At 47.1% G+C, this 11,177-nt stretch overlaps 1 protein-coding gene across 1 annotated transcript; it reads right to left on the reverse strand.

The window, feature by feature from the left end:
* Positions 1–1,776: 1,776 nt before the first annotated feature.
* Positions 1,777–8,043, reverse strand: PANX3 (pannexin 3). The gene is made up of 4 exons (XM_049109825.1): positions 7,828–8,043; positions 6,543–6,685; positions 3,940–4,154; positions 1,777–2,416 (listed from the first exon to the last, which is right to left on the reverse strand). Exons 1-4 carry the CDS (start codon positions 8,006–8,008, stop codon positions 1,777–1,779), a joined length of 1,179 nt encoding a protein of 392 aa, XP_048965782.1. The 5' UTR covers positions 8,009–8,043.
* Positions 8,044–11,177: the final 3,134 nt, after the last annotated feature.

An 11,177-nucleotide genomic window follows, 5' to 3' on the forward strand; every position in this document is an offset into this window, starting at 1 on the left:
TGGGACTCGATCCCAGGACCCCGGGATCACAACGTGACCCAAAGGCACACACTCAACCACTCAGCCACGCGGGCATCCCCAATGTTTCCTTTTTGTTCACTTACCATTATTATATTATTTGTTATATATATGTTATGTATATATTATATTTGTTCGCTTACCATTATTATACCATTATTATTGTCATTTTGTGGTGTTATTATGACTGCTTTATAAGCATAATTTCCAACAGATGCTTAATATTCCAATAATGGCATAATTTTACACAATTCCTTCCATGTTGTTTGGCTTTTTGGTCATCAGTTGTTGTGAAGTGCATGTTTGTGCAGAAAGCTTTTCTTACACAAGATTACTTAGGGGCTGGGTCTGTGTGCTCTAAACAATGTAACATTGTCAAGCAAGGTTCAGTCATTATTCAGAAGAATGTTAATTTAGTGCCCACTATGATGCAACTTTTAGGAAACTGATTAAAGGGGATAAAGATAGGCACATAAATGGACGGTATTAATAAAGTGTAATAGCTTTTATCTCAGAGGTAGGTATTCAATATGGCAGCACATAATTAGAGAACAGGGGAGGAGACAGGGAAGCCTTCTTGAAGAAAATATGGCTGGGCAGACTCTGAAGGAGAGCTAGTGGCCGGCCAGTGAAGAACGGAGGAGGGCATCTTGGGCAGCCAAGACAGCATATTCAAAGGCTCAGCATCATGAGAAGCATGGGAGCAATGCAATATTTCTACTTACCTATATAAGGAAGTCTATAAAAGGCCTGAAAATACAAAATTCTCTGAAGAAGTATGCGGTCCTAAAAAGAAATATCAAATACCCACATGGTATTGTGGGCTGAGCAGGGCCATTGAAGTCAGATCGAGGTTCCATTAGGTCCAGACACAGGGATGGAAGTTAGAAGCTAAGATTGGGTAATGAGACAGAGAAGAGAGGGCAGGGGCTCAACAGCACTCAGTGTTCAGTGACTGGCTGTTCAGTGATTGACTGGCTGTTCAGTGATTGGCTGTAAGTGGAAGGGGTATAGCATCCCCTGGAGTATTAGAAGCACACCTGGGCCCATTAGGAGTTGTGAAGGAGACCACAACCCATAATCCCAGCCCTTGGCGAAGTGGGTCCCTGGTTTAGATGATGAAAACCACCTTAGCTCCACCCACAGCTGATGCATGGCCTTGTCCTTGTCCTATGCTGTCCTAACCCCCAAGAACAGATAACCAGTCCCTGCATCGTTATCTTCTGGCCTACTCTGCAGGCCACACAGGGTCTAGGCAAGGTCAATGACTTCCACAAAGCAAGCTGGCAAGTTCTTAGGATTTAGGCCACACCACAGGATCTCTGGGGATTTCACATTTTTATTCACTTGGCAGATTGCCCCACATGCTCTTTGGGTTAAGCTGAGTGTGATCCTAGAAGGGCCATGCAGTAAATATACCGAGGAGAACCTGCCTCCATACGTAGCCGTTAGAACTTTCTTTCCTCGAAGAATATCTAGACTTTTAGTTTAGTTTTAGTTTTGCTTTTCTATCTTCAAAGAATGCTCTAGACCTAATTTTTTAGTTTGACTCTTCAGCTCTAACTTTCAGATTTGTTTTCATGCGTTGATTTTATCTTCTCACCTTTAGCAAAACATAATCCAGGATGTATGATTCAGCTGAATCCACACTTAGCTTTTCTAAAGTGGATATTTTTGTACATTAGTGTGTGAGGCTTGTGAAGAAGAGGAGAGATTTTTTTTACTTTCCATAAAATTTCTTGCTCAGTGGTTTCTTAACTATGGGTTTTCATCACATACTTGGTGGGTGAGATGTTTAGGTTTTGAGGGTTCTAAGCCAGCCAACAATGTCATGAAATCAACCACTGTGTCAATGTTGTGCTTCTGGGTGGTCGTGTCCTTCAAAGCACATAAGACGCTCAACCAGCTGAAAGAGATGAGCTCAGAGATATTGGCTCGGAGGAAAAGAAGGATCACGTTGAGGTCATTGATGGGGCATCCCAGCATCTTTCTGCTGAGAAGATCAAAAGCGGGGAGCATCTCGTAGATGGATAGGAGTCGTTTGTCCCACCGACATAGTCGGGTGAGGTTGTATATTATCACTGGCACCAAGAGGGTGTATATTGTTATACTGGAGAGACTAACAATTTGCAGAACTGACAGAGAGGTCAGCCTGCATGTGATCAGTTGGGGCATGTGGGTCTCATCACTTAGCAGCCCTGTCTTGACGGAGCAGCTGAATTCCTCTTGGAAGAAGACATCCAGGTGGAAGTGGCCAAGGTACAGGTAGATGGCTGAGGTGAAGAGGAGCAAGAGGGAGTTCCTCAGGAGGTAGGTAGCCACTAGGGAATGTGAGCGCTGCTTACATGCCAGGTACCGCTCTAGCAAGGGGAATTCAAAGTATCGTTCCTTCCGAGCCCTGGGCAGGGGAAGAAAGGAGGCAGGGTTAGGAGAGACCCATTTAGAACCACATCTGGAGAGAGCCACGTGGGGAAGGTAATGGAATTTGTGCATCTGACGTGGCGTTCTTGGCTCACACGAAAATCTGCCTTCCCTGAGCATAACTACTCCTCTCCCTAAAGAGGTGTGTGAGTATACTTAATTCTGCAACTGTTGAGTGCAAGGTGGTCAACCCAGTGAATGACCAGTGAATAACAAATGGTCACACTGGCTTTCTGCCCAGCAAAGCAGACTAAACCTTGAAGCTGAAACAGAATCCTTTGGAAGCAATAGGTTTATTAAATTAGCACTGAATTGGGAAGTCTAGATAACCACATTCTGGTTCTCGGTCTGTATACTCTGTGTATGATTTGTAGGCCACTCCATTTTATAAAAAATTAATATGCTAAAAACAAATATGCCTAATAAATAATAGGCATTGGTTGGGAGCTGTGGTGTTCAGGCACATGTAAGCCAGCCTCTGCTCCGAAGAAGTTTACCATCTGGCCTGTGGGGAAGATGGCAGATAAGATATGCAAATAGGCAATAAAAATTGTGCTTGATTTGTGGCTAAATTGATGGGTACGCACCACGGTGTTGTAGAAGTTAGGAGAGAGGTGACTCATGGGCCGGAGTGTTCAGAAACCTTTACAGAGAGTATAAGAGTTGGTTTTCAAGAGGTTGAGTTCAGAAAGATAGACGGGAGAGGAGCTCTTTTCAGAGGAAAAATTATGTGCCCAAACACGAGAGACGGAATAGTGTCAGGTCTCAACTCAGTGCTCCTCTTGATGGGGCCTCCCTTGGCCGCCCTATTTAAAGCTGCCCCACTCCACAGCTTCCCAGCTTTCCTGACCCCCTCACCTGGCTTTACTTTCCTTTCATACCCCTCATCTTCTGCCGTATAATTTGCTTATGTGTTGTGTTTACCTGTTGTCCGTTTCCCCTCAATAGAATGTGAGCCCCCTAAGGGTAGGTGTAGCTTGGTCTCCTCCCCACCCCCGCCCCCAACACACACAGCGCACACTGATGGATCCCAGGCACCCAGAACGGCACCTGCGATGCCAGTAAATGATGCATGAATGCTTAAGCGAACGAATGGTTAGTCAGGAGAAGAGGAGACTGCCTGGGTGGAGCGGGAGGTCACTGGGTGGTCAGAGGTGTGAAAAAGTGGTTGGTGACAGTGTGTAGAGGGCCTTGGAGAAATACTTGGGAGAATTTGGGTCTTTTTTAGTAGGCATGGGGGGAGGTTCTGAGCAGGGGAATGGTATGTGGCAGTGGTACATTAGAGAGATTAGCCCCTTTGGGACTCAGGGTGTTCATCTGTAAACTGAGGAAGAGTCCTTGTTCTCCCTGTACAGAAATAATGGAGAGTTAGTGAGATGCTGTGTAAATACTTTGGATTCCTGAGAAAGATGGTACAGAGAATGGTTCAAAGATGACCCTGCAATGATACCATGTTAACGCTCAGCTGAGCCCTTCAGAAAGGGGTGGGAGACAACTCACTTCTCCAGCTCATCCCAGAAAACATGGGGGTCTGAGCTCTTCTGCTGGATCTTCAACATGTGCTGCACCAGGCGGATGGAGCGATTATAGGATTTGTCCAGTTCACTGATGATGAACAGCAGATCTGAGCTGAGGGCTGGTGCAGCTGCATACTGCCACAGCAGAACTGGTAGGTACATGGCCACAGCCAGGGCCAGCAGGGAGTAGGGGAGGGCCTGTGGAGCGAGAGTGAGCTGAGGAGGGAGGCCCAGGGTGCAGGGGCCTTGTAGAGAGGGCTCTGAGTGAGGGGCTCTCATCCCTGCTTCCTGCCTCAGAAAGGGGAGGCAGCATGGGGAATGAGCCGCCACAGGCCCAGGCTGTGAAGTCCAGAGGAGCAGGGATGGTTGATCTCTATTCCCCAGCTCCACTCCTCAGATCCGGGGTCTGTGTAGATGTGTAGTACCCCAGGGAGAACAGAAAGAGGGAGATGGACGGGAGGAGGGAGAGAGAAGGGGAGAGGGGGACACACACACAGAGAACACAGGAGCCCCACTATTCCCCCACAAATGTTAGCCTGGGTCGCCAACCAGAGATCAGAGATCACAGCCAGCAGTGGTCACAGCGTCACATCCTGGGGGAGAGTGTCTTCATTCTCAGTCTTCATTCTTAATCAACCTCTCTTTGCTCCAAGTTCTTATCACCAGACATCTGGAGTCTGTTTGCTTTCCAAGCCCAGCCAGGCATCCCACCATTGCTGAGATGAGGAGGTCCAATCCCGCATCGTCTATGCGGCCTCCCCTCCTGTGCAGTGGTCTTTTCATCTCTGCATTTGTGGTCACATCACGACACCAGCAGGCACCGTCTTGGGATCCTTTGGGGGCTACCTCTGTTATGTATGTATACAAGCTGACATTGAGGTGTGTCCTCAACTATAGAACTTGCTGCTGAGATAAGCCACTATCTTGCCCACAGTAAAAACTCTACTTGTGATGGGCGTTTTGAACCTACATTTGTGTTAGGTGCTTCACATGCGTATTTCATTTGATCTTCAGGAGGATGCTGGCAGGCAGGCGCTATTAACATCTGTCTTACAAGGAGATGGAAACATGAGAAGGTTAGGTGACCTGTACGGGGTTACACATCTCGTGGGTGGGTGAGCAGGATCGGGAAGTAGGCAGTCTGTAGTAGTAAGGAAGGAAGTAAGTAGTCCTTAAGCTTATTCCCTTAAGGACTACTTGACTATAGCTTCTTCTGAAGCAGGGATGCTTTTTGTTTTAGAGGAGGGTTTGAAAAAGAGTTTGGCTGCATATTTGGTTGCAGCTAGGTAGAAGAAAACGGGGTGTTGTGTGTTTTTTTTCTAAACTAAACACCAGAGACAGGTTAGGAAAACTATGCCAGTCCACTAGAGAAAATCACTTTTAATTTCAAGAGATAGCATTTCTTGAAAATAAACTTGACCCCCAGAGAGTCTGTTTGAATAGTTTGAAGTGGAGGCAGAGAATCGGTTTAAAGAGCGCTTAGGCGATACAGTCAGACAGTTTGACTCTTTTCTGACATTTGAATCTCGTCTGCAATATCTTGACCTTGTTGCCATCTGGATCCCGCTTGAAGACTTCCAGTGACAGAGACCCCCATGAACTCTTTCCATTAAGTCTCTGGTTTTGTCTGGGTCCCAGACCCATGTGGCCTTTGGAGGCCTTGTAAATTGTCATAACTGGTAAATGTCAGGAGTGACTTCCAATTCAACATTGTGAATTGGACACACACATGACTTCTGCTCCCTCACAAAGCCCCAAGAGAATGACAATAAAGGGATTAAAAAAAAAAAAAAAGACCTTATTCTATAAGGACAAGGAAAACAGGAGACAAGAGCCATAAAATGTTGCAAGCCAGAAAGCAGTAGCATGCTAGGAAATAGCAGCCCGTTTCAGGATGGGGAGTTGAGGCAGGCCAGGCAAGCTGTTTTTGTGCCACAGAGCCAGAAAGACTCAGGAATTGCAGATATGAGGTACATCTGAAAATGAGGGGGCAGGTGGGGCTGCAAACAGGAATATTGACAAAACAGACACACAGATCTTCTCTGTAACATGCACTTATCGAGCGACTGCCCTTTCCATCCCCTGGCGGAAGGCCTGTGGTTCACCCCTTGGAAACATTAAAGAGCTTCTTCACTGGGGTCCATTAGGGGCAGAGGAACAGCAATGAGAACCGAGGAAATTGAGTGAATACTGAGTGCTGAGACCCTGGAGGGTTGGCAGCGGAGCTTAGTACTGACTGCACCCTGCCTCCCCCCTGCACAGATTAAGGAACCAGTGATTCTTCTTGGAACCGGCGCAAGAGAAAGGATTACACATTCCAATACTTGAGGTTTTCCTAGTGAACTGGCCCAGAGGGTTCACTGTAAACAGAAGGCTGGTCAGCCAGCCTCACTCATAGGCATGAAGCTTCCAATCGGACAAAAGTGAGCCGCCAAAGCTCACCAGACACTTGAAGAAACATGAGAGTCAAAGATGAAAATGAAAAAGCAGGGGTGCAGGGTGGCGAAGGGGCCAGAGAGAAAAGGATGTGGCTCTGGGCGGCTCCAGGCGCCACCCCGCAGCTGGATGGAGCCCGGCCCACTTTACCTTGTGAGGCCACAGGGACTTCATGTGGTGCTGGCCAAGCTCATCGTGTTGGTGGTGAACGAGCGAGTCCCAGCAGGAGCTGTCCACGTAGGCAGCCTGCCGGGCGCTGAAGTTACTGGGAGAGAAGCAGCGGATGGGAGGCCCTGGAATGGGAACACAGCTTGGAGGCGGCCTGGATTTGGAGCAGAGGAACGGGGGCCCCGGGGACAGCCAGCCCTGGGCTTTCCAGGGGTTGGCTCCATGGCTCTGCCAATTTCTATATCTGGCAGGTCCTTTCTCCTTGCCATGGCCCGGTTTCGGGGGGCTGCGCTGCCCGAGTCAGCACAGGTCTGTTTGGCTCAGGCCTGTCCATGTGCTCACTGACTGGCCTCAGACGTGGTCTCTTTCCCCTCAGAGCCCCCCCTGGACCCCCAGACATGGGGGGCCCCCCCTCACTCCTGGTGGGAGGGGGGTGTGGTGAGGTCTCTGAGCAGGCTGTGCTGAAAGGAAAGTGGGCTTGGAGGGAGAGATTGGTTTTGCCATCATTCTCTAGAGAGAGGCAGAAAGGGGGAACCAGTTGTCCTCTCCATCTTGGGGGTGACCCAAGAGGCAGTGCGAGGTTGACTGGCTCCTTGGGAAATAGTAAGCTAATTGCACAGCCAGAAAAGAAAGCCAGAAATCCCAATTCTCAGGAAGTCCCCCTTTAATAGAGGTGGGAAATTTGCTGAGTCCATCTAGGGCCTGGAACACCAGATATGTGTGTGTGTGTGTGTGTGTGTTCATGTTTGCGTGTGTGGCCACGGTCTGTGGAGAAGGAATGGATTTGTTTAGCATCTCTGAGGTGTCAGGCTCTAAACGTAAGTCCTCAAACCCGGAAGCCCTAGAGGGGGAGGGTAGGTGAAGGCCGAGACCATGAGAGGCTTGTCTAAAGCATGGCTAAGGCCATTAGTGGTCCTACATTCTGAAAAGATCACGGAGCCCCAATCTCTCTCGTCCACGTGAAAATCTAAATAAAAGCTTAATTTATTGCAAAGATGCATAAATGCATCTTTATGCAATATATGTAACATATGAATACTGAGATCAAAACTAAATATTTTTATTACAAAAGCTGGGAAATGATTTTCAAGCTTTTGGCGCCTCTGCTCTGCTGGTGCCCTACACTCATGCATCGTCTGCCTCTTGGGTGATGCTCAGGCCAAAGTTGCGAAAGCTGGACAGTGTGGGGGCTGCCTCATTTCAGAGCCTATGCAAAGAGTGAAAAGCAAAGTGGGGTCTCGTGCCCTGGGCCTGGGAAGCCACTTACCGGAGGAGAACTCCTGGGCGAATGCCAGGGACATGAGCAACAGGGGGAAGCCCACGGTTATGAACTTGATCATGCGGTCCAGGGGCAGTTCCAGGCGCAGTCCTTGGAGGCGGGAGCCTCGGCGGTCGGGCAGCAGGGCATCGGACAGCATGTACTCCGCGGCTGTGTGTGCGAGCGACATGGTGCCGCGGACCTTCGGGGGGCAGAGGCGGCAGGAAGGGGCCCCGCACAGTGGTGTGTGGGGGGAGATGGAGATGGCAGCTTCAGGCAGCTGGGTTGAGTGGACAGCGCCTGCAGCCCCAGCCCTGCAGAGATCTGTGCTAGGAGCAGGCCCTGGTTCTCTAAATAACCAGCCAGGCCCTGAGCCAGGCATCTGGTAATTAGAGGGAGGCAGAGATTAGTGGGTCCTCACTGGAGGAGGGTCGGGTGTCAGCTGGGGCTGGTGCCAGGCTGCTCGCTCTGGATTGCCCCCGAGCAGATGCAGTCCTGTGGCTTTATGCTGTCCTCTCATTAATAAAGTATTTTTGGTGGGGTGGTGGAGAGAAGGAGGGTTGTAGAGCCAGGCCCCCCGTGTAATTGGTGTGGAATTTGGGTGGAGATTGCTTAAACGTGTTGAAGGCCCTCATCTTGTGGTTAGGGTGGGAGTGGAGCCCCCAAGACCCAGCTAGGACTGTTGCTCCATAGTATTCTTTGTCTCTGTGATGATTTTTGCCTCGGGCCCAGGCTCTTTCCCAGAAACTATATTTGCTGTTCAATTTTTTCCCCTGCCTCTGGTCTTCTCCCACAATGTTTCAGCCACGTATTTACAATTTCCATATATTTTTCTTTAAAAAAAAAAAAAAGCCTCCATCAGTCCTCTAGAAAGCTGGGGGATGGGTGGCAGTATTGAATAGTGGAAAAGAATGTGATCTTTCAAATTTATTTATTTATTTATTTATTTATTTATTTATTTATTTATTTGATCTTTCAAATTTAAAGGGAAAAGTCTCCCACTGGAGACCTAGCAGTATTCTTTTTTTTTTTTTTTTAATTGCATGACTTCAGGCAAGTCACTTTTGGCTCAGTGTTCTCATCTATCAAATGGTATCATGTTGTGGGCACCTGTGTGGCTCAGTGGATGAGTGTCTGCCTTTGGCTCAGGGTGTGATTCTGGGGTCTTGGGATCAAGTCCTGCATCAGGCTCCCTGAGAAGAGCCTGCTTCTCCTTCTGCCTACATCTCTGCCTCTTTCTCGAATAAACAAAAATCTTTAAAAAAAAAGAAATAAAATCTTACTAACACCTTAGTGCTTCTTCCTAAGTATCATTTCTCAAAGGGTAATCGTGATAACTTCTAATAACATACATTACTGTTGTCTTCTTTATACTTTATAGAAACCGAATCATATGTATATACTCTTTTGTGTCTGGCTTCTTTGTTCTGCATTATATTCTTGTTTTTTTGGTGGGTTCAGTTTGTTAAAATTTGGTTCAAGATTTTGCATTTATATTTACCAAAAAGAGCAAGCTTGATTTAACTTTCCTTTCTTGTAAGGACTCTGGCACATTATGCTGGCCTCACTAAAAGAATTAGAAAATATTTCTTGGGGATCTCTGGGTGGCTCAGTGGTTTAGCACGTGCCTTTGGCTCAGGGTGTGATCCTGGAGTCCCAGGGATCGAGTCCCACATTGGGCTCCCTGCGTGGGGCCTGCTTCTCCCTCTGCCTGTGTCTCTGCCTCTCTCTCTCTCTCTCTCTCTCTGGGTTTCTCATGAATACATAAATAAAATCTTAAAAAAAAATATTTTTTATCTTTAACTTTTTTTTTTTTTGTTGTTCTCTGGAAACACTTGTGCAAGATTGGTGTCAATTCTCTTCACTAAATATATGGAAGAATTTATAGGTGAAGCCATCTAGGCATGGGGTTTTCTTTGTGGGAAAGTTTTAGCTAATGGATGCAGTTTACTTAATAAACATTCGACTATTCAAATTTTCTGGTCTCTGTTCTATCAGCTTAAATGCACTAGTTTTCTATTGCTGCGTAAAAACTGTATTAAAAGCGAGGGCTTAAAACAAGCATATATTCATTTTACCTCCTCGTTTGCCTGTTGATGAACACTCATTTTCCTTGTACTCCTTGTGCTACAGAAAATGTGCATTTCCCCTTGTGGTCCTTAGAAAATTCAGTTGAGGGATCCCTAGGTGGCGCAGCGGTTTGGCGCCTGCCTTTGGCCCAGGGCACAATCCTGGAGACCCGGGATCGAATCCCACGTCGGGCTCCCGGTGCATGGAGCCTGCTTCTCCCTCTGCCTGTGTCTCTGCCTCTCTCTCTCTCTCTCTCTTTCTCTGTGTAACTATCATAAATAAATAAAATAAAAAAAAAAAAAGAAAATTCAGTTGAGATATACATCGAGGACCTAGAAGTTTTAGGTCATAGGTCAGCATATGTCTTAAGTAGTATCATATCGCTCTCTAGAATGGCTCTGATGCATAAAGTTCATCTCAAAGAGTGTAGATCAGAAATTTAAGAGCAGCTTAACTGGGTTGTTCTGACTCAAGGTTCTCTCATGAAATTATAGTCAAGATGTTGACTGGGGTTATGGACAACCAAAGGCTTCAGCGGGACTGGAGGATCCAAATCCAAGCTCATCCAGTGATTATTGGCTGGAGTCTCAGTTCCTCATTGGGTGTTGGCAGGAGGCCTCTCTTTCTTACCCAGTGGGCTTCTCCGTGAGGCAACACGGCAGCTGGTTTTCTCAGAGCAGATGCTCCAACAGAGAACAAACAGGAAACTGTAGTGCCTTTCAGGACCTCACCCCTGACATTGCAGTGGCTGTTTCTGTTGTTTTCCTATTCAATGGAAGGTAGCCATGAAATCCAGCCCATGTTCAAGGGGAGGGGAATTAGGCTCCACATTAAAAAAAAAATTTTTTTTCTTTATTCATGAAAGACAGAGAGGCAGAGACACAGGCAGAGGGAGAAGCAGGCTCCCTGCGGAGAGCCCAGTGGGAGACTTGATCCCAGGACCCCAGGATCATGACCTGAGCCAAAGGCAGGTGCTCAACCACTGAGCCACCAAGGTGTCCGGAAATTAGGCTCCACATTTTGAAGGAAATGTAAAAAAATACGTGGAATGTTTGAAAACACTACAGGTAACTAGTTAAATTGAGGAAATTGTCTATTTTTCATCCAATTGTCAAATTTATTTTGCATATCAGTATTTATAAAATCCTCTTATTATAGCAGTATTTTATCGTGAAAACATTAAATATAAAGCAAAGTTGAAAACTTTTACAGGGCAACCTGGGTGGCTCAGCAGTTTAGCGCCACCTTCAGCCTAGGGCGTGATTCTGGAGTCCTGGGATCGAGTCCCG

This window comes from Canis lupus, chromosome 5, assembly GCF_003254725.2.
Source record: "Canis lupus dingo isolate Sandy chromosome 5, ASM325472v2, whole genome shotgun sequence".
Taxonomy (NCBI): Eukaryota; Metazoa; Chordata; class Mammalia; order Carnivora; family Canidae; genus Canis; species Canis lupus.